At 46.5% G+C, this 19,551-nt stretch overlaps 1 protein-coding gene across 1 annotated transcript in view; it reads left to right on the top strand.

Annotated features, from left to right (window-relative positions):
* Ptprn2 (protein tyrosine phosphatase receptor type N2) overlaps nucleotides 1-19,551 on the top strand; it is a 747,342-nt gene that overhangs the window by 648,007 nt on the left and 79,784 nt on the right. The window contains exon 14 of the mRNA XM_076920936.1: nucleotides 4,273-4,467. Coding sequence (XP_076777051.1) covers nucleotides 4,273-4,467 — 195 coding nt within the window. The remainder of the gene's footprint in view (nucleotides 1-4,272; nucleotides 4,468-19,551) is intronic.

The following is a 19,551-nucleotide window of genomic DNA, read 5'->3' as shown; positions in this document are numbered from 1 at the left end:
TTAGAAGGCTGTGTTCTCTTTCACAGTCCAGTCAGGACCCGCTTCTCAGAGCATCACCTGTAAGACATGCATATAACCCATGCCATGCTTGTCAGTTGCCCACAGACACCTCAGGTGCGCATGGCACAGCCCCTACCACTACCCCCACAACCTCGTGACGAGTGCAGGTGATATAAATGAAGGGAGCACACTAGTCACCTGCAGTGCCCACAGGATGGCTTCAAAGGCTGTGACTTCAAATCCCTACTATGTGAATGTTTGTGATCACTCAGGCTTTCATCCTTACCTGCAGATGAGGAAGCCCTGCCGTCGTGGGTCACTCTGTGTGCTCACCCTCTCAGGCGTGGACAGTACTCTTTGAATGAAGGACACGGCAGCACACAGAGACTGAGTGTGTTACAGCTTTCTAGTTCTGGAAGGGAACACAGGAGTTTTCACACCTAAACTAGGCCAGAAGTTTAGATCTGCACGGAGCAGGCTTGGGCCATTTATTACAGATCAATAGACTTGGCAAAGTTGGTACCCGATAAGCTTGAGAACCTTGAGTTTGGATCCTGGCGACTGTACAAAGCCAGGTGTGGTGATGCATGGATGGACTGCCAGCACTAAGGAGGCAGGGACCAGAGGATCCTGGGGCTCGATAGTGGTCTAGTTAGCTTTGCCAAATCAGCCAGCTCTAATTTTGATGAGCAGATCTATTTCAGAAAGATAAGGAAGAGTTGGTCCTGATGATTTTTAACTCTAGCAGCAGGTGGGAGACAGAACCAGGTGAAGCCCTGCGTGCTCTCCATACCAGCCAAAGCTATCTAGTAAGACCTTATCTTCAAAAAAAGAGGGAGAAAGGAAGACACAGACATTGACCTCTGACATGTGCACACGCATATGTGCACAGACACGTGTGCGCACACACACACATGCACACACATATGCATACATGCACACACGTATGCTGGAGTAGCAGGCCACATTGTCTTCATTGAGATGAAAAGTACAAACTTTTTCCTCAGAAAAACCCTGAAGTGTTGAAGTACAGTACAAAGAAAATACAAGCTATAGCCTTTGTGCTGTTAATTTATAAACTCAGGTTAACCTGAAGGACAATGCATTCAGCATCTCCTTTCTTCCTTCTGCTGGTATCAAGACAGCAAGGGATCGCTGTCCACTGTGGTCTATAGAAGGCAATGCAGGACGTAGTCTTATATGGACTTCTGAGGAACACCAGTGACAGAGATACCCAGAACCCCTCTACCAGCTGACCAGTAGATTCTTTCACACCTTCACACACACACACACACACACACACACACACACACACACACACACACCATAGCACAGCAGGCAGGTGAGGCAAGAGTAGGCAGTGGAAAGGGGAAACATCTCAAATGAAGCTATGCTTCTCCATGGAGAAGCACTGGAAGTTGAGCTTGCTGTTTCATACTCCCAGGACCCACACAGGGTGTCCTTAGCCCAGGCTTCATCCTGGATGTGTTTGTTACATCATTGATATGGTTTTCTATCTCCGTGTGCCCAATCTGCTGTTTCATAGACTGCCTGCTACCAGTTTCCAGGTCTCAGACTGGAGGGACTGGGAGGATGAAGCAGGTGGGAAGGCCACTGTGGCCCAGGTGCAGCAGACCCAGGTTACCTTGTCCTGGACTAGGCTGTAGTGCCAGGTGTAGGCAGTGTGTAACCAAGAGAATGATCCTGGTTTGACACATGCTGCAAAGATGTCTAAGGTGCACTGAGGACCATGAAGTCACTGTTTGAGCCAGGGCAAGCACAGTGACCTTCCCTAGCTGGGTAGAAGCATTTTTCTAAGGTCAGTCAGTCCCTGGAGGCATTTCTTCTCTGACCCTGCTGAGCAAAAGAGGCCATATGGTAAACACCATATGGGTGTTCCGTAGAGGACGAGGATCTGGAAGGCTTATTCCTAAGAGTATATGTGCCATGAAGAGATAGGTAGATCAGAACAGCTTAAGTGAAGATTCAAAACCGTGTCTTAGAGCAAGCAGTGCTACCATCAGGGAGAGACAGAGAACCGAGCTCCTTCCCCTTGGATGCTGTCATTCTGTGCCAGCTCAGCATGGAAACCCTTGTTCAGAACTTAACCCAAGGCTGCCCTGGTGGAGCTGTTCAGTAGTGGCCCCCATGCTGCTTGTGAAGACTCAGTGTGTGCTTTTAACAGTGTTTCTTTACGTCTGTGCCCAGCTCTGACTGTTCTATGAGCTCAGGGAGGTCAGATCTGAGATCCTCTTCCAAGTGACAAGCAAGCAATGGCCGTGGGCATCTCACTATGCCAGATGCATCCACAGCTGCCTTCCTGCACGCCAGTGGAGGCCAGTGGGGGCTTGGATCTCCTGGACACGGCCCCTATGTATCTCTTGACTTAACTTCAAGGCTTCAGACAGCATCATCCTCAGCGTGCCAAGCAAGCACTCTACCCACTGGGGTACACGACCAGCCCAGGATAATTATTTTAACATTCATTTCAGCCATGCTTGGTCAGCTCTGCTGGTTGATGTCAGGCCTGTTTTCTCTGTGGAACCCACCATACTAAGCATTTTATACAAATGAGATTTTAAACTTTCGTGGCAACTATTGTTTCCCGTTTTGAAGGGAAGGAACCAGGGTTGGAGGTTTCAAATGGCTTGCCCAAGTTCATGTAGAGCGTACGTGTCCCAGCCAAGATTCCATTCAGGACTAGGCTCCCTTGGTGGACACCTATTCTTCAGGCCACCCTCTTTGGTTCATGGCACAGACAGGTATGTGGTGACTATGGCTTCCTGTGTCTCTCCCCTACGCTTATCCTGGGGGCACACTGAATCTCAGCCTGAGCTAAATTTTGTAAGCCACAGGAGGTAGTGCATAGCCCCTCCTCCCGGTGACCTTTGCCAGAGTCCATAGCATCCCTTCCGTGAGTGGACAGGGAGCAAAGTGTCCATGTGCTTAGGTCAGTAGCTGCACACCAGCCTGAGAAGAGCCCCTTCTGGAGAGCATGGGGCTTAGTTGTTGGTTTGCTCTGCCTTGTTTTTGAGATTGTCAGAAAGTGAGCTGACAGATAAATTAAAAAAAAAAAAAATAGAGGAACCCATGTGAACAGAGAAAAAGGAATGGCCGGGCTGCGCTGGTCCTGTGGCCCATCGTGTCAAAGGCCTTCCCACTCACTCACACAGGTCTTGTTTTCTGCGGTTTGCCTAACTCTCTTGTCACACCCAGGGTACCCATAATGACTCTCATTATCTCAGCTGCCTTCAAGACTCAAGACTTATATGGACCACCAGCCCCAGTTGTAGCATGGGGGCTAGGTTAAACTGTGTTTTGGACCGGTGGGGTAGGGGGAGAAGCCAGGGCATGAGTGTCTACTGTAGAGAGGTGGTGAGATGGGAGTGGGGCAGTCTCTGCATTGATGGTGGCCTCTGTGGAGATGTCTGATGCCAGGGATAACAGCAGCCCAGCGTGGATAATATGAAAACGTTTCTTGTGTTCTCTGACCTTCTGCCACTGCCTTCGGTTCACACTGGCAGAGAGGGCACGATTCTTTTTTTCTGTTGTTCTGTCAGGCTCAGCTGTATTTTCCAATCCCCTCCTGATGCCATTTCATTTTGGTGACTTAAGTCACGGTTCCATTTCCTAACACGCAGAGGGGCTCGTTGTGTCTTAACTCTCAGAAGCTTCCAGAATAAGTTCTTGTCCGTCAGAAGGTGGGATCTAGAGGCCAAAGGTCAAGGCCAGCACCGACGTGCCATGCTGCCAAGATCTTATGATCCTCACATTTGTTCAGAGTGGGATTGTTGGGGACAGGAGAAAATTGAGGATGTCTCCACCTTGCAGTAGACTCCTGGTCTCCCACATGGCCTGTATTCTAATGAGAAAGAAGAGATTCTAACTTGATCTAACTGCTGCATTGCTCTTGACCAGAATAAGACAAGAAGACTGCTTTAGAAGTCTGTATGGTGATGGAATTGTGTCTGCTCATGGGTACACACATGTATGTGTGTACATAGGTGTGAAATGACATGTTTTTTCTTAGAGCCTACTTGCTTCAGTGGCTTGTAGATCTCACAGGGGTCTAAGGACAGTGCCTCAAACACACCAATGGACATGCTGAATCCTTATGGTCCATCTGGTAGCCAAGAGCTTGAGTACTTTCTAGCGTAGACTTGACTGAGACTGAATAGTCAGGTAGAGAAGATGGGCTTTCAGTTCTGTAGGACTGAGTAGGTTTTCTTGAAGGCTACTGATCCCTTGACTGTGCCTCTGATTATCTTGCAGGAGCTATGCCGCCAGCGTATGGCTGTTCGGCCGCAGGATCGCTCTGAGGGACCACATACATCCCGTATCAACAGTGTCTCATCCCAGTTCAGTGATGGGCCGATGCCTAGTCCTTCAGCTCGGAGCAGCACTTCATCCTGGTCTGAGGAGCCTGTCCAATCTAACATGGACATCTCTACTGGCCACATGATCCTGGTAAGGCTTGCATCCTCTAAAGTACTTCTGACTTCTATGACAGAATGACAGGCAGAGGCAGGGTGTGCTTTCGCTGTAACGGTTGTGGGTTGTGGGTTGTGTGTCTACAGCTGCTCCCTAACCTCGGGAGTTTCTAGTGTCCCTTTGTGAGTCCTAGATATAAATAAAAGGTGTGTTTACCACTGAACTCTTTCTGTCCTGCTTGGAGCACATATGTGTACATGTATGCATGCTCCCTTGGACTTGAGATGGAATATGTGCCTTTTAGTGATGGCTAAAAGTCAGTGTGTGCCAGTCTGTTGCCGTTTGACTAATAGCAGCTGTTGCCTTCTTCACCCTGTTCCCAGCCCAACAAATGCTGTCTGAGTTGGTTTTAAAAAAAAAATCAACAAATGCCATTCACGGGTTGAAGATGAGGGGGTAGGAAGAGGTATGAGCTGTCTTCAGTCAGTCACCAGAGCTATTCAAGGCCTGTTTGCTGGCACACATAGCTTCATGGCAGGGACATGACTTTTCCTGGTGACCAAGGATGGAGAGTCTATGCTGCCTTGTGGTACATTATGACTGTCCAGTTTCACTAACATAAATATCTATGACTCAGAACTTGTTCAGGCTGTCCCTTGGCCTCCCTAGCAGTGGACATCTTTCTGACATGAGACAGAAACAAACAACACATGCCTGTGTTACTTTTTCAAGTGGGAATGGGGGCTCTTCCAGCCTGAGGCAGAGTCCGGTTCCCTGCTTTGGAAGCACATGCTGTGATCATGGCTCAGGGAAATGCAGTTACTCCTCCTGCCTCAAGACAGCCCTGTCAATTGTTGTTACACTCTTACCTCGGACTGCCTTTCTTAGCTGATTTATCTGGTCCTAGTATGGTCTGGTGGCCACAGGAAGCTGGAAAACTAGCAAGTCTCCTGGCAAATGCAACAGGCCAGGCAGAAGCCATGTTGACGGAGAAGATTCTGTAAGTTTCCAAGTCAGTGCTTCAGGGATCTTGCTAACCAAGATCCAGTTGGACATACAGAGGTGGGCAGCATTCCACATCCCACAGGGCACATGGCCTTTCATGTACTATCTGTGATTGTCCTTGTTCTGCATGGTTCTGTCTCTTCTTAAAATAGAGGAATCCCACAATGCTGTTCTGGGATAAAGGCAGTAGGAGAGGACTTCTCTCAGACCCGGGCAGACAGCTTATCATTTACTCTGCAGACGTGCCATGAGTCTAGTGTATTCTTGACCCGCATGCTAATTGTACATATCCATGGATTTCAGTATCCTCAGTCTCTTACTGTAGCAGTTGTCTTCCTTACAGACAGTGATCACTGAACTTAGATCTGACTTCTCAAGGACTTGGACATTCATCCCTTTTAGAAACACCATTGAGAAGTGCAGATCCACAGTGAGATGGTGCTGGGGTGAAGGAGTCAAGCATGTGTACACGTCAGTAATGGTTTACTTCAGTGCTTGTGATCTGGCATTCACTTCGTGACTTGGGGTTACAATTTAGTGATACCTTGTGTGTATATGATGTATAAAATAGATTTTTTTAAAAAAAGAGAAAATGTGTTTGGACATAAGTGGCAATTCTGATCGCAGTGGGGGGGGGTGGGGGGGGCTCAACCTACAACTAGCCAAGACCAAACTGACCTAAAGCAAGAGAGCCTAAATAGAGGTCGGCATTGTCACAGGAGCCAGTCACAGGCATCTTCCTGAACGTAGCAATGGTTTGTCCACCTTTCACACTGGATCTAGGAATTCATTCAGACCTGCAAAGGTCTCATTTGCCTATTTTGACATTCCCTTCGCCCAGACTGTAAGCCCCAGGGGAGTGAGGTATTTCTAGAAATGACTGCTTCCACAGCAGGAGATGTGACCCAATCCTTCTCCCAGGATGCAGACCAGGAGGCAGGACTATCCCGTCATGTCACTGAAGCCATAAAGGCCTGGGTTATAACTTAGATTTCTGTTTTCTCCACACCTACTAGTCCTACCTCCCTTTTTAGATGGTGTCATGTTACAGAGGGTCCTGCCTCAGAATTTCTCCAGTAAAGGACCTGAGAAGCCCAGAATGCTGGATACTTTTCCAAGATCCCAGCCACTTAGTACACAGGCTGTGAAACTCCTCTCAGGCTTCAGAAGAATGGGTCTGGGCCAGGGTTGAGGCCAAAGAAGCATGTGTCCAGCGACCTAGAGTCAAGTCCTATGCTGGTCCTCTCTGCACAGGCTGTGGGAGCCTCGCACTTCAGCCCTTTGCAATTGACCTTGGCTCATTAAAGCTACAGGGAAGGTAATTGCAGTTATCAGTCACCCTGACCCTCAGTGGGGAAGTGCTTGCTAATTGGCCAGCTGGCAAGACAAATGAGCTGAAACACACGGCAGGGATGAGTAAGGGGGCCACTGGGTATTCAGTCACAACGTTGGTGCAGTGGAGCCTGGGGACAAAGTGCATCGTTTGAGCATAAAGACTAAAGAAAGGGATTGAGAGACACTGCTTCCAGTTCAATCCCCAGTGCCCACATGGCAGCTCGCAACCATCTGTAAACTCCAGTTCTGTGAATCTGACGCCCTCTTCTGGTCTCCATGGGCACTGCACACACGTGGCACATAAACACACATGCTGAGAAAAAAAACCCGTACACATAAATAAATAATTTTTTTTTGTTTACAAGACCAAAGAACAAAAAAGAAAGAACAAAAATGGTTTCAACTCTAGGTTGGCAATAAGTGCACTCCATGACTCAAAATTAAACACTAGGATATATCAGTTACTGGATATTTCCCCTGTGATGGAGTACTCAATTGGTCCAGCAAACATGACCACTGTGGGGAGCTATGTTCCACATGGCTCTTCTTATCCAAGTTGGCCTCAGACATTCCTTTATGGTCTGTCCCTTCATGCTAGATTATAAAAACAAGACCCCTTGGAATTGCTGTCTCTTCACAGGCCAAGGACTTAAGTGTCAGGGAGACTCACATGGAAGGAGAAGGTTCCCACCAGATAACAGGCTGAGACCTTACTGGGCTGTGTCACCCCAGTGGATCAGCAATAGTGATAGGTAGTCACAAGCAGAAGAACCAAGCACCTAAAGTCACAGTGAAGCCACAAAGTAAAGGAGGCCATTCTCCTTTACTTGGGAAGCCACCCAAGGCCATTCTCCGAAAGCCCAGCCATTTCTACGCTAGACTTTGATGTTTTTGTTATTATCATTTTTCTATCTTTATTTTCTTCGATGTTGGGTCAGGTTTAGTATGGGACCAGGCTTAAGATGCAGGACTGGGCTTAGGGTACAGGGGCTCAGCTCAGGATATGCAGCCAGGCATGAGATATAGACACAGGTATAGAGTACCTGTATAGACAGGTATAGAGTCTTTCTTCAGCCTGACCCTGTTGGCCTCAGACCACTAATACTGACAAACTGCACTCTGCTCCTTCCTGTTCATGTCCTCCTAATTGCTAGAGGTGGGCTGGGAACCAGGAGCTGGTCATTTAGACACAGAAACACACATGAGCCCCTACTGTGTGCCTGTGGCCAACATGGCGTGAGCTTCACCAATTCCTCTGGATAGAGGACATTCATGCACACTCTGGATAAGAGTGAGCACCAGCCTTCAAACCCTTACATGTACCACAGAGCCAGGAAAGGATGGATATTTATTAATAATCAGATTGTTTGTTCCCGTCTCCTCTCCAAATGTTCAGCTGCTGTGTATGGGTGATGGCGGAAATCATCCCAGTAGAGGCAGAAAAATCAATTCTCTAGGGCAAAGTTTAAGGACCAAAAAAACAAATACAAAAAAAAAAAAAGCAGTCTTGTCAGAGTTATGTCATAAGCTGCCACATAAGTGTGCATCCTGGTGTCTGAGGTACACACACTTCTGTGTGCAAGACTGTGAATTACATCATCCCAGGGCAGGGCTGCTCTAGTACAGACACCCACTTCCCAGGTATTGGAGAAAAGAACATTCTGGAAGGCATGTGGGAAGTTGGGCTGGATCTTTGGGCTCAGATCCCAATCTGCTAGGGCTGAACCTTAAGATAGGAATTAAGTCCTGTGGTCCTGGAGACCAGAAGGCCATGATGAGACATGGCAGACTGCTTTCTCCAAAGGCCTGTCCTCGGCATCAAGTTGACAGCTTTTCCAGTTACAGCTCGTGCCGGTGTCTTTCTCCCCCACACCCTAGGCAAGCTGAGGCTGCACTAAGCCTCCCTCATTTGTCATCCACCACAGGTTCTGGTGACAGGATGTTCTCTGGCTGCAGGGTAAGCCTGATAAATCCCAGTGCTTTCCAGAGAAGAGCCAAGCCCTTCAGCCTATACCATTCCAGCGCTGACTCTCCCCTTGGATGAAGAGCCCTCAGCATCCATTAAGGTCCTAAGGCTAACAGGGAGGCTCGCTTGCTTCAGGCCAAGCTCAAGTTGTAGTGAGGGCTAGCCAGTACTCATAGGGGAGCAGGGAACCCAGAGTGCGTGGGGGAAGAATGCTGTATGCAATTGCTGCCAGCTTCACAGGGCTGCAGGCACTGCATTAACAAAGCCATCCTACAGTGCCACCCACACTTCCCGTGGGCTACCTTTGTTGGTCTCCTGAGGCTGTGACAGAGAATGCTGTTGGACCCTCCTATGGGGTAACCTCCTGGCCTCTCATGGTCAGGACCATGATGCCAGCTCTTTATGGGTGGCATGGGTGTAATATAGGCAGAGTATTGATTGGACTCTTCTTTACTTGTGGTTTTGGTGAGTAAAGGCAGGGTTCTTTTCATTATTAAAAAAAAAAAAAGTCTGAACATCTAATTGGATATATAAAGCATTATTGGTGGTACTCAACTTCCCTGCCTTCTGGGTTTCTGTTCTTACCTCTTCTACCTTGTATCTGGCTACTTAAAGAAAAATGTCATGGGCCAGTTTCAACCAGACCCCAATTGGACACACAGCAAGGCCCTGCCGTGGCTAATGCACATTGCATGCTAGGTGCTTGCTGAGGTAGGCTTTTGTCTCCTGAGGGTGGGTGGCACACAAAGAATCTGTGGAAGACGTGTGAATAAGAAGAGTGCAGCTAACCCCGGTTGGATCGGGGTGGGCATCTAGGGTGATGTATGGATCTGGCTCCTCTGACCGCATGCTTTTCTTTATTGTTGCTTTAAAGGTTATCTCCTCTTCTACTATTTCCACTCTTTGTAGACCTTGTAATGGACAAAGTGAGTAAAATGGAATAAATAAACATCTTGTTAGTATTCGCTGAGTGAAGTAAAAAAAAAAATCAACACACTAAGGCTGGAACTAGCAGCCTAACAGATGACACTCACCAGGGAAAGCTGGGAAACAGGACTCAAAGGTGTCACTCATCCTATGTTTTCTGAGCGCTGGTGACAGAGATGCCTGCAAGCTGACTGGGCCATCCTACATAGATCTGGCGGGTGAGCCAAGCCCAGAGGTATGTACTGGGCCCACTTGGTGTCTCCATACCCGTGGCTTGTAGGAACATTGAGCTGGGTTGAAAGACAGCTGTATTATTCCAGTGGAGTCACCCGGCTGTTCACATACTTAGATAAAATTAATGTGATTTATGAAAATATAAGTATCAGGGTTCTATCAAACCACACAGCCCCACAAACGTCACGAATGAGCGTAACTGCCTGGCGTTTGCCACCTTGTGTGTGCTCAGCACTGCTCTGAATGAAAACGAAGCTTACACTCAATTTAGGGGGAAGAGCTAGAGAGATGTGAGCTAGAGACACGTGCTTTTGTGAGCTTCGTTGGGAGATCCTGGCCTTCATGGAACTCTGGTGGATGTTGACACAAGGTCTTTGTTGCTAATAAGCAACCCTGTGGGACATGGAGGAAACCCTAGGCATGGCACAGGCTCACAGGACACTCAGGACTATTTGTGATTAGAAGACCTGCAGAAGAAACAGGCCACTGAGCAACAGTCTGTGTGTCTACGACCCCATCCATATGAATTACTGTGGTTCATTGAACCAAAAGGCCAGCATTCTCTCCCTCAAGTATCCTGTCCGTTTGCTGGAAGGCAAGAGCATTAAGAGACAGCATCCATTGAAGGAGAGGGTCTCAGTCACAGTCCACAGATGGTGTCCTCTCCTGGAGCAAGAAAAGACAGCACAGAGAAGATGTCCGCGCAGAGCCAGAGACACTATGTCATAGGGTGACATTAAACATCAACATCATGGTCCCCACATCTCCCATCTATGAAGCAGGACCAACGATGGATCCACCCTTCTAAGTCTCCCCTCCTCTAGATTCCCCCATTTTCCCTTCCCTACTCCAGATGCTTTGTCTGGAAACCCACTGAGTCCTCTAGTGCTGCCCGTAAGGGTGTAAGTGTAGGATCAGCTACTTAAAGCACATATAGTCTCTCTGAGCTCACCTCCCCAAGTTCCTCACCATCAGTTGCTAACTCTCCTCAGCTCAGGGTGGGGCTTCATGAGCCCCTCCTATGTCCATGCTGGGAGTGTGGCTGACTTGCTCTTGGTCAGCTCTCTGCTGTGAGTTCCTGTGTGCAATGGGCCCTGTCATACCTTGCAAATACCATTTCCCTGCAGGTGCCCACTACCTCTGACTCTTACGATCTTTCCACTCCCTCTTCCGTGATGATTCCCAAGCCTTGGTCCTATAGATTTTCCATGGAAGGCCGAGCACTTCACTGTCTCTCAGTCTCTGTTGTCTCTGCCGTGCATCTCTGTCTTAGTTGTCACAAAAGGAGAACTCTCAGATGAGGATTGAGAGGTTGGTATAATCTATGGATATAAAGGTAAGAATTTAGGGGTAGTTTATTAGAACTTTAATTTTTTTTCTCTCTCTCTCTAAACCTACTGTGATCTCTGAATCTGAGAATTCTTGCCTTCTGTTAATTCTGTTTGGTTTTTCTATAGAAGAGTTGAGTCTAGGATCAAGTAAATAAGTACTCTGCCGTTGAGCTAATATCTTCATCCAACCATTCATGATTTAAACTGACCCTCCTGTCATCCTCTCTTGAAGTAGAAGTATACTGGGCACCCCTATCTCTTAAATCTTTTTCATATCTTCAGTCTTTGTGTCTTGTGTTCACAGGAACTTCCCTAAACCTGTCCTCCAGTATGTGAGACCTCTCTTCAGCAGTATCTACAATCTAACACACCCACTGTATTTGTAATTTCGAGGAGTATATTTTTGCTTGCAGCTGTTCAGTTTGTTTTCACACCTGCTTGGTGTGATCTCTGGTGTTGTTGGCTTCTACTTTTAATACCTTTGAGGAGGCAAGCAAACACACAATATGATTGCTCTTCCCAAACTCCCAAGGCCTTTCCACTCTGGCTGGTTTGCTTCTGTGCCTGGGGCAGCTGTTGTCTTGCTATGTTCAAACTCACTCCTTAGAGTGGGTTTTGACCTCAGGATTTTTGTGTGATCTTATGCTAAAGTTATCACGTTGTGGAGGTTAGTGCGCGTGTGTTTGTCAAACACTGCAGACTGTCACAAAACCAGGGCCATTTTCCCATTGATGTTCACCTGATCGTCCCAGATGCCCCAGATGTGGTTGATTTGAACCTTAATTGTAGATAAGGCTTGTGGTTTAAACGTCCCAGAACACTGCCGTTTCCATGGGAACAGACCTGCTGTGCACCTCTTCACTGAGCATGCAGCCTTCACAGGGTTCTAGCTTATGTGGAGTCTCATATCCCTTCCCTGCCTTCTGTGGAGTTTTGTTTTGTTTTGTTGTTCTTGCTGATGGTAGTGGTTTTTCTCTATATTTGGACCCCAGTTTTAGATGGAGAAAATTATGTTGCCCTGTCCCTGTCTCAAGGATTTGGAAGCCACTTCTCTCCTCTTCTTTCTGCATTCCTGGACATGGCCCTTAGTTTTGTAAATGGGTGGCTGCCATTTTAACAATGTCTGTAGAGTGTTCAAATATTATCTAGAGGAAGACACTTGAGCCTTTATTGCTTCTCACGTACACTGTGTACGGTGTACATCAAACACAGGGTGCAGTGAGGTGCTGTTCTGCATGGAATCTCACATCCTACTGACTGCTGCATCTAAAACTGGTCCTCATGTTCTGTGCTCAGAAGACAGTCCCTTTGAGTGGCTATCCTCAAAGGAGCCAGGCAGCGCAGGTGACATGACACAAGCCTTTAACCCCTGAACTTGGGAGACATAGGCGTGAATAGCTATGGGAGTTCGAGGCCAGCCTGCTCTACATAGAGAATGCAGGCCAGCCAAGGCTACATACAAGATTCTGTATTTTAAAAAGAAAAAGAAGAAAAATTGAGGAAGAGCAACAGCTCAGGCAGCAGATGAGCACGGGGGTCGGGGGGTGGGGGGGTGGGGGAATTGCAGCTGTACATAGCACTGGCCTGGCTGATATCCAGCCTGGCGTAAGGAGGAGTCCACTGGCTCACTCTCGCTTTACCTGTCGAGCCTGGTAAATATGTGGCTTGTGACTTGGGCACTTCACAACATGACTGGCATTGAGCTGGGAAAAGATTCACAATATATGACGGTCTTCATTCTAAATTTCACGGTAAAATGTGAACATTCATGCTGTCAGACATTCTATTGGCCCTCGTTCAGGTACCTTGTCTGGAATAACCGGATGAGACTGTGTGTGGTGGAGGCCTTCTGGGTTGCAGACTAACTTTTGACTTCACTGACATTTTAGCCATTTTGCTTTTCTACAAAGATCTGGGGAGCTGGAGACAGCAAGACCCCTGGGCTCAAGTCCTCTGGCTGCGGGGATAACTGAGCACAAGGGTTTGGGTTTTGTGTAGTGTTGTCTTAGTGGTTCTGAGTCAGTTTCTTTGACTGGGTGTTACTTCTCACGAGCATGTAGCCTGTTAGCTTTAGGAAGATAAAAAAATCAAAGCTCTCTGCTTCCAGTGGACATGTTCAAAATCTCTGCAAATATTCTCTAACATCTTAGAGAATCGAGTATCCTAACTGTTCGTGAAACAAAGCCCCTGCCTGTGTCACTGTCCTAGGTAACCTCGCAGCACTTGCTGGAATTCTTTATTCTTCCTAAAAACTTCATCAGAAAATCGTAATGACTACATCACTGGCACAGAATATAAAAGGCTGCTGCTAAGAAAAGCCCGCTGCTTTGTAACTGCAAGGCTGCTGTGCGTTGCTAAGCAACCATCCCTCCTCTTCCCGCTTCCCAAAGGTTTCCCTGCTCTAACCACTGTCGTCATCCGCAGAGTAGAGATGTCTCCACTGGGCCTTCTTGTGCTGGGTTGGGGAATAGGAAAGCTTTGGGTCTTTGAGAACGGCAGCTTCTGGTGTTGTAACTTGGAAGCAGCTGTTTTGGATTTTGTTGGCCATCCAGTTGGTGTGAGGTGGGTGGAGGGCTGCTTTAAACAGATGAATTTTCTCTAACTCTGCATTCAGAAATAGCCCACAGCAGGGGTCCGTGAGGAGGCTCTGATAGGCACTGGCATTGCCTGCCTCTCCAAATGTGTGCATGGATGTGGGCGACAGGCACCACGGTGGTACTCTACAGGGCCCCAGCACGTAGGAAGCAGTGGGTATTGTTTGCTGTGGAAACTGTTTCCACCCCCCCCCCCAGAGAATCTGTTTCCCTGCTAAAATGGGTGGGCTTGATTATCAGAAGTGCACTTCATGAGTTCTTTTTAAACCCCTTATCCCTTGTCTTCCCCGCCCCCCCCCCCCCAACCCTTTGGAATGCAGTGTTGGTTTACTAATAGAATTGTAAAGAGATCTCATATCATAAAGTACATTGTTTATGTCAAAGGGATATAGTGATGATTGGAATCAAATGGCTACTTATTTGGTAAAAAGTATTCACCCATCTGTGTTAATACAGATACATTGTAAAATAAAGATTTGCCCTGAACCTTTTCATACGTCCTTGTGTGCTACATAAAGCAAACAAAACCAGCTTTATCCAGCTTGCCTTTTGTAGTTCTCTTCTGAGTTTAGACTTTGCCAAAGCCTGAGAAGGTGGTATCTTTCTACATAAAGGATAGTTTTGGTGTCTGCTAATCCATCTTGCGGTCAAACTTTGATTATCCAAACAGAATGAGCACATTTGATCGTTCTAAGAGAGGTTTTGGGGATAAGGAAAGAGTGTGGGGCTGGCTGTGCAGAAGAACTAAGCTTTCCCTTTTTGTCTTCCTCATAATTTCTTCTAAAATTCTCCGTGTTTTCAATGTGTGGAGATAACTATATCTTTGGTACAGTGCAGTAGCTTAGTGGTAATTATTTAATTGACAAATGGCTATTTCAGGACTTTCAACAAGCAGAAGTCAGTGGAAATATAAAATTGGATTAAAATTCCTTTAGCCTTGTTTTTAATCAGAGTAGCTGCAGACTGGCATTAAAAGCTACCACTCTGTCAACTGTATTGGTTTTTTGTTGTTTTTCCTTTTAAACTGTCTGTATACCAAAATTACAAGGAGAGAAACATACAAAGGATATTTGGTAAAGGCAGGCGGTCTGGGTAAATAGCGTTCCTTTCATTAGCGAATTTCCCTTATTAACTGTGTAATTAATTGTACATAGCTAAGGGAAGCCGTGGAAATTGAGTTTCAAGATGTATCAAAGCTGACTTTGGCTTCACACTTCCATACAATTTATCATTAATGAGGCCCGAGACGGAGGCCGGCAATCTATAATTATTACTTACATTTGAATGACAAGCAAAGAATTTTATCAGCAGAGTTTTAAATGAAAAGGGATTAGCCGTTAGTGTCGAAATTGTTAATCTTTTTTTTATGAAAATAATTTTGGAGAATATATTTTAGTGCACAGAGGAACTCAGGGGAAGCATTCCCCATTAAAATGGCCATTTTCTGATACTCCATGTGAATTTGTCTACATTTGACAGCAGGGTGCAAATATTTTTGAGAGTGAATAAATATTTTATGGGGTAGAGATCTACTCATGCATTCTGGGAATGGATTATGCAATATTCCCACATACCCTGGCTAGGGTGAGTCTATAAGCCAGCCAGAGGGAAAAAGGCTGAGGCTGAAAAAAAAATTAACAGATGTGCAGACATTGTTTAAAAGAAATGAACACTTAATTGTTTAATATCACAGATAGCTGCCTTTATCCCCCTTCTTGTGACTCACTCGATTGTAGATAATGAACAGTAAATACTGCTGGCAAAGACTGTTTTATGAGAAGCTGGGACCTATTGTCTGACCCACTGCCAAACATCTCTTCCATCTCCCTGTCCAGAGTGGATGAGGTAAGGACTTCAGGAAGGTTCCTGAACCATGACTAGCATTTGACCACACTCAGTCAAAAACCCTGGAGCTATGTCCTGCTTCTGGGACTGGAAGGAGTCTGATTCTTTGTTATTTAGCAGGTATTTATTGATTATTGATTGCACAGGTCCTGTGCCAGGTAGTCTCCCACGAAGGAGGACTTATAGGAGCCCTAAAATGCCATCCTTTGTTCACTCTTTGTCTGTTGAATCAGGGGTGCTGACTAAGGACAACATCTGTAACCCAGTGTGGGTGGAGACTCCTGAGTGAGAGAGAGAGAGAAAGGGGTTGTTAACTACTTTCCAAAGCTCAGGAGGCCTGGAGTGGCCAGTCTCCCAGGTAATCCACGCATGTTAGACTTACCTGCTTGAGGGGTGAATTGGCAGGCTTGGTTGTTACAGACCTGCTGGGTTCTTCAGGAACTTCTGTGTCACCTCACAGTTAGGTACCCAGGGAGGATGATAGAAGCCACTGTATGATGTGCACACGAGATGTTTCCCCAAATCTGCTATCTCAGTCTGAAGACATCTTACTGGCTAGAGCCCCTCAGCCTCCAGTGTATGAGTCTTTCATAAAACATTCTATGTCCTCTGGCAGCATTACAAAACTAATGTAATGACTGAAATTCAGGTGGTTTGAGGGGCAGTGTAGTGTCCCCGCACTCCAGGAAGAGTGAGTGTACTTGCCAGGACTGTGACTGTCGTGGCATGCCATGCACTGTGAGGCCTTTATATGTGCTTCACGAATCAACTCATCTGAAAAGGCATATCCAGTGCTCTGTATTGCCAAACCAGTTCTCACATTTCAAGCCTTGATCGAGTCACTCACTGGCTGTCAGTTTTTGGTGCCACTTTGAGTAGTTCACTCACCTTTGATGAGGTTTTCCAAACACTGGCCTAAGTAACAAAAGCCTGAAGAATTTGAGAAACTTCAAGGTCATCGATGACATCGTTTTTTATTTTATTTTCTCAGACTTTGACCTCATTTCATCAAGAGGCCTTGTTAGATCAGATCATAAGAGCTGTTTCTTTCTGGGTTAGAATTTAAACAGCTCAAGTGTTTTACAACAAAATGCTTGCCAAAATTTGAGGAAACGAGGAAGGCAGGGCAGCACAGAATGGGTTAAATGGACTGAGATCTTCTAGTGCGTTCTGCACCACGGTTCACCGCACACCTGCCCATCTCTCTCTCTCTCTGGCTTCTCATGCAGAGCTCAGCCAGTGCAGTGGGAGCCTAGAAGCAGCAGGAGTCCCAGCTTATGTAATCAGCCTGCCCGGTGCAGAACGACCTTTCAGAAGCTCTGTCATCGGATGCCTCTGTTACTGCAGATGCAATGGCTTCCCCCTCGTTCTTAAAATAAACTTCTGGCTCCTTGCCACAGCCAACCTTCTGAATGACCAGGCTGGCAGCTCCACTCTGCCTCTCTCCCTCCCCCCAGCTATCTCCTCTCTGGAACATTCCAAACCTTTTCTCACTTCAGACCAGGAGCTTTGCTGTCCTGTACCCCACCCCACGCCCAACCCTGTAACACCCCAACCCCTACATTTCTAGATCCTTCCTATTTAACCCACAGCCTCTCCAAGACATAAACCTCGTGTCTATGCCAACTGAACCCTCACACCTTTGAGTTTGTATCTTTGTTTCTTGGTAATCATGAGACGCCATCTTGTTAATTATGTTTATCTGTGTCCTGGGACTTTCTGCTAAGGGAATCTACCCCTCAGATCTGAGCTTCCACAAGTTGAGGGTTGGGCCCCAGAACCCGCAGTACGCAGACTCACAGGACATGCTGATTAAACTAGCTGGATAGGAGTAACTGGCAGCCAATAAGAGGGCGGAGACAGCCAGAACAACCAGCCTTAACTAGATGAAGCTCCAGGGCTGCAGATCCAGTTTGCCAGACAAACTGCCTTGCCCTGACTGTAAATATTAATAAGTTCTGCACTCCAGGAAAAGGTGGTACAATACCCTTAATTATTTTTCATTTCTTATTCATTGTTGAATTTTACCAATGTTCATATAACCTTAATTTTTAAGATGTTAAATAAGATAATGAGATTCATAAAACTGCTCATTTAGAAATCTTTGAACACCTTGGAGAACAGCAGCCTGATCGTATGAACGTGCAAATGCTGTCGTCCTCACTGAAGCAGCACCAAGCCCTAGCCTTCACGCTGAGACTGTGTGACCTGTGACCCCATCCTGTGCCATACCATATATTATACCAAACTGAAAAATCCCAGAATGAAGCAGACTCAGCTGTCTAAAGGAACAAGCCTGCCCCTGTTTTGAGTAGGGGGTAAGAACAAAGTTAATCAATTCTTTAGGCTTATTAATCAGAACACTTCTGGGGAAGACTGTGCTCATCGGCATATTCCATCTTGACTTTAGCTTTAACTCTTAAGTAACTGTGGCTTTGTTTTTCTGTAAATCTGCACCATAAAATCCAGTGGTAGCTGAAAACTTACCAATTATCCCTGTGTCTTTAGACACCGGGAGTATCTTTCAGAGCTCTGCTGATCTCTGTGTGGTACCAGGGGATGAAGCTCTCAGAGGCAAACCACTGGCCTAGCATACACAAAGTCCCTGGCTCCATCCCTGGCATCTCAGTGACAAGCAATAAAGACCCAAAGTTTAGGTCAGCCCCTCAGGCCATCTGAACATCTAGAACTGCTTTATCAGTGGGACTTAAAATTCTCAACTTCATTCTGGGTTGGGAAATACCAAAATCAGCACTGTGGAATAACGACAATACATTATTAATAGTTTTATTTTTTTCCAGCAGACAGTTCTATGCAGTCAAGATTAAGCCAGGGTTTATGTTCTAACCCACCACTCTGCAGAATTAGCCTTTCATCTTTTGTCTCTCAGAGAGATGGAAATGTGGCTATCTCAGTTTGCACTTGTAGCGAGGAGCAGGTCCACCTCGAAGCCCCTCCCCCACAGTACTTGGAAAGAAGCATCTTCCTCTAGCATCCATTTGAGGCCAGGGAGTTCTTAGTACAGAAAAGACTTGGGGTCTGGATGTGTCAGGATCTCACTATTTGGCCCATCCTAGCTCCAGATGACAAGGCGAGTCCCCACCACACCTGGGTACATGAAAAGAATTACTTGAAAAGGATTTTTAATAAAGCATAATTTAGCAATGTCTGTGGCTTCAGGCTGACATACACTGAACTTGCCATTTCTGCTCAGTGCTGTTCTGTTGTCTTCTCTTGCTGAGGAAGCTTCTTTTCTGTGCCTTGACTGAGAGTCAGCTGGGGACTTTCTCTGCACAGGTTCCAGCTTTGAGGTATCTCTACTGCACCAAGGATTTACGATATTTTATCCCTACAGTTGGATTGGTTTCGATAAGAGGAAGGAGGTACATTTCTTAGATACTTGAAAAAAACACATTGAAAACAGCTTCTGCAGGTCCCTGACCAGAGCTGGCCGGCTTGAGAAACAAAGCCTTCAAAACGCAAACTTGAAAATTACCGTAGTTCATGCTTATCTGTAAAGCCAGCTATTAGCCACACAGGAGGCTTCTGCTGACCAGCTCCATCTGCTCTGCCACGCCCCGGGTCACTAGGATAAGCGAAGCTTGGCATTTCTCTGTGGTTGCCTGGTTCTCAAAAACATTCTACGAAAGCAATCTCTAAGCTGCAGTCGGAAGAAAAGGCTCCCCAAAGGGCTTCTGCTACTCCTCTCATTTCTTTTAATCCCAGCCTCCCTTTTCAGGTTTTGTATGGAGAATCCAGAGACTGTATTTCAAAATGATGTCTGTTTTTTTATTCTCAGGATCCTGGCAAGGACATACCCACACACTCTTGGGCCTTATGGGATCATGCATAGTGTAATGGGTGCCTATTTATACCCTTAAGT

Source organism: Arvicanthis niloticus, chromosome 23 (genome assembly GCF_011762505.2).
Source record: "Arvicanthis niloticus isolate mArvNil1 chromosome 23, mArvNil1.pat.X, whole genome shotgun sequence".
NCBI classification, from domain to species: Eukaryota; Metazoa; Chordata; class Mammalia; order Rodentia; family Muridae; genus Arvicanthis; species Arvicanthis niloticus.
Note: the sequence above shows the minus strand (reverse complement) of the source record. Positions and strands in the feature narration are given on the sequence as shown.